Here is a 3,700-nt window from a genome sequence, read left to right as displayed (position 1 = left end):
GGTATCTATTTGCATAATCAGCGAGTAATATCCATGCGTTACGGCTTAGTGGGCCGATGAGCGTCCTCTAGAGTGGGCACCACAGCTGCCTTCATGTATTTCGGCCAAGAGTTTTCCAACTTTGTTTGGGTGAACACATTCGAGGTACGACCTAGAGAGAGATTTTTTGTAAAGCATTCCCTGCAGATCCAAGTAATATCGTAGGACTTTATTTCGCAACTTGTGGGCCTCTTTCTTATCCATTGGGAGCTGTTCTGAGGAAATAAATGCAGCGATGAGGTCCATCTAACTTGGTCCTGGCTCAATGATGTTAATCTGAACTGGTTCAGTAGTGATGCTCGGCTCTGGAATGTATCCTACTTCAATTGTTCGTTTGACTTCTGAGTTAATGGCGGAGGCTAGGCAAGCAAAGGCATCCGCATGTGTGTTCTGATCCCAGGTTATCTGACTCAACTCGTGGTGGTTGAATTTTGAGAGCAAGGAATTCGCCGTTTTCATGTAGGCTGCCATGCGGTCATTTCTAGCTACATACTCCCCTTTCAATTGGTTGATGACTAACTTCGAGTCACAGAAAACACGTAACGACCGTGCACCAAGGTGAAGTGTGTTGCGAAGGCCGGTTGGCAAAGCTTCATATTCGACTTCGTTATTTGATGCATTAAAGCCCAATTTCACTGTCTGCTCGATTATTGCCCCATCAAGGGTCATGATTACTATGCCTGCCCCACTGCCATGTTGATTGGATGATCCACCACAGTACATTTGCCAAATGTCTCCAACATATATTCGCCAGTTAGGTTTAGGTTGCACTTGATCGGACTTTAAGTAGGCATGACATCCCGTGAATTTGGCTACAAAGTCAGCGAGCACTTGCCCTTTGATGGCAGTTCTAGGCAAAAACTGGATATCATAATGGTCGAGTTCTAATGCCCATTTCAAAACTTGCTCTGATGTTTCTGGGCTACGGAGTGCTGATCGGAGGGGATAATCCGTTAATTCCCTTATGGTGTGGGTTTGAAAATAGTTTATCAATTTTCTTGCTGCCATCACAAGAGCAAGAATGGGTTTTCCAGTGGTAGATATCGTGTTTCAGTGTCAACCATTGCCTTGCTTACATAGTAAATTGGTTGTTGCTCCCCGAGTTCTTCCCTTAATAATACGGCACTGACTGCCCGGTCAAATACCGCCAGACACAAAATGAAAGGATCGCCTGCCAAAGGGGTTGCCAAGATTGGTACTGGTCCGAGATAAGTTTTTAAGCCATCCAGCATGGCCTGGCACTCGAGGGTCTATTCAAATGCTTTGCCCTGCCGAAGTGTGTGAAAGAATTGTCAGCAATGGTCTGAGGAGCGGTTGATAAATCTGTTGCGGGCAGTGGCTATTCCCATCAACTTCTGTACTTCTTTGACCGACTGAGGGGAGTCGAGTTCTAGAATTGTTGTGATCTACCTCGAGTTGGCCTCTATTCCGCGATGGTTGACAATATAGCCGAGAAACTTGCCAGATTCGATACCAACTGCACATTTCGAGGCGTTCAGTTTTATCTTGTACTTTCATAGAATGCCAAAGGTCTCTGCTAGATTGGCCAGATGGGTGTGCTTTTCCTTGGATTTCACCACCATGTCATCGATGTATACTTCCATGGTGCGGCCGATCTGTTCCTTGAACATAGTGGTAACTAGTTTTTGATAAGTTGTCCCCGCATTCTTCAGCCCAAAGGGCATGACCTTGTAGTAGTAGGTTCCCCTTGGGGTGAGGAATGCGGCCTTTTCTTGATCCTTTAGATGCATGGCAAATTTGGTGATAACCTTTGTAGGCGTCCAAGAAACTCATGCATTGATGATGTACCGTTGCATCTACTAGTTGGTCAATTCTGAGAAGAGGAAAACAATCCTTAGGACAGGCCTTGTTCAAATCCTTGAAATCCACACAAACGTGCCATGATCCATTTTTCTTTTTTACGACCACAATATTGGATAGCCATGTGGGGTAAGTTACTTCACAAATTGCCCTGGTATCAAGCAATCTTTCAACCCCTTCAACAATGGCTGAAGCATGCTTCGTGGCTGACCACTGACTTTTCTGAATGATTGGTTTAAATTTTGGATCAACGTTTAAATGGTGCTAGGCCACAATTGGATCCATCCCTGGCATCTCATATGGTGTCCACACAAACACGTCAAGGTTGTCGAGTAAGAAGGATACCATCTCTTGTCTATCAACTTCGCTCAGGGAGGTGTCGATCATGAAGAATTTGTTAGGACTCCCATTGATTTCGATCTGATCAAAGTCTTCAGTTGCCTTTTCGTTGGGTATTTTCCAAATGTCCTCCAGGCTTTCCCGATCCGGTACTTCAATCGAGTTTATTTCCAGTTCCTTTGGCCTCTTTGCAGCAACTATAAGATAGCATGCCAGTGCCTATTTCTGAGAACCTTGAATTTGTTTGATGCCATACTCAGTAGGAAAGCAGAGTAGTTGATGGTAGGTACTCGGCACAGCCTGTATAGTATGCAACCAGGTCCTTCCCATGATGAGATTGTATGGTGACGAGAGTTTGACGGCCAGAAACTCTATATCTATTGATCTACTACCCACCCATACTGGTAGTGTGATCTTACCCAAGGGATACTTGGGGTTGGTGTTGAAGCTGAACAACGGGAAATCAGCCGGCAACAAATCCAAATTAGTGAAGCCGAGTTTAGCAAACATCTTGTAATGCATTATTTCTGAAGTGCTTCCTTGATCGATGAGAACACGTTTAATTGTGAATCTATTCACACGTAGCTCGATGACGAGGGGATCGGTGTGGGGGAGAGTTACCCCATCTAGGTCGGTGTCATCGAAGCTAATCCTCCCAGTTTCATGGGGCCGTTTGGCTAGTGTGATTGGCTTTGGCTCGCTAGGTTGCAACTGAATTGTATGTACCTTGGTTGACGATGGTAGGCTATATATCATATGAATTACACCAAGTGGAGGTGAATCCGGCCATAAGGCTACTGTGTTCGATGGATTGTTTTTTTAGATGTGTTGCGCCAGCCAGCCATCTTGTACTAACTCCTCTAGGTGATCCTTCAATGCGTAACAGTTGTCAGTATCGTGGCCATGGTCCTTGTGATATTCACACTGTTTATCCCGTCTTCTTGTATCAAGAGGCCCCATCATCTTGGACGGCCATTTAAAGAACAGAAGATGTTGGACTTTGGATAGGATCCTACTTATCGGCTTTGCTAGTTCCGTATATTTCTTGTCCGAACATCTTGTGCGCCTGCTATCAACTTGATATTGATCGCTCGAATGGTGTGAACACTGATCGCTCGAACGGTGCGAATCACGCCTTTTATATCATTTTTCCTACGCCTGAGGTTTAGGGATCCTTACTGGAACGATGCTTATCGGTTGAACTAGACCAAATAGAGTTGACTTAGCTGCTTTTTGTCCGGCCTTGACGCGTAGGGCATCGTCTTCCACTTTACAGTATTCTTCAACCTGGTCAATGAACCGCGGAGAGGACTATCAGGATGTAATCCCATCTTAAAGGCGATAATAACCGTGGAATCATTGCAGGCATCATCCACCAGGTTAAAACATTCCCAGTAGCGCGTCGAATACTCACGGAGGGTCTCTTTTGGTTTAATCTGCATTGCCCAGAGAGAGTCGGCTTACTTTGGTTAAACTTCGTTAGTGATGAATCTTGCCCTGA

The 3,700-nt window shown here is 45.1% G+C and overlaps 1 protein-coding gene across 1 annotated transcript; it reads right to left on the bottom strand.

The window, feature by feature from the left end:
* Nucleotides 1-285: 285 nt before the first annotated feature.
* Nucleotides 286-1,047, bottom strand: LOC145793182 (uncharacterized). Its single transcript, XM_082875935.1, has one exon. It carries the CDS (start codon nt 1,045-1,047, stop codon nt 286-288), a length of 762 nt encoding a protein of 253 aa, XP_082732061.1.
* Between the last annotated feature and the right edge of the window lie 2,653 nt (nt 1,048-3,700).

This window comes from Camellia sinensis, chromosome 6 (genome assembly GCF_055761805.1).
Source record: "Camellia sinensis isolate YWXY chromosome 6, ASM5576180v1, whole genome shotgun sequence".
Taxonomy (NCBI): Eukaryota; Viridiplantae; Streptophyta; class Magnoliopsida; order Ericales; family Theaceae; genus Camellia; species Camellia sinensis.
Note: the sequence above shows the minus strand (reverse complement) of the source record. Positions and strands in the feature narration are given on the sequence as shown.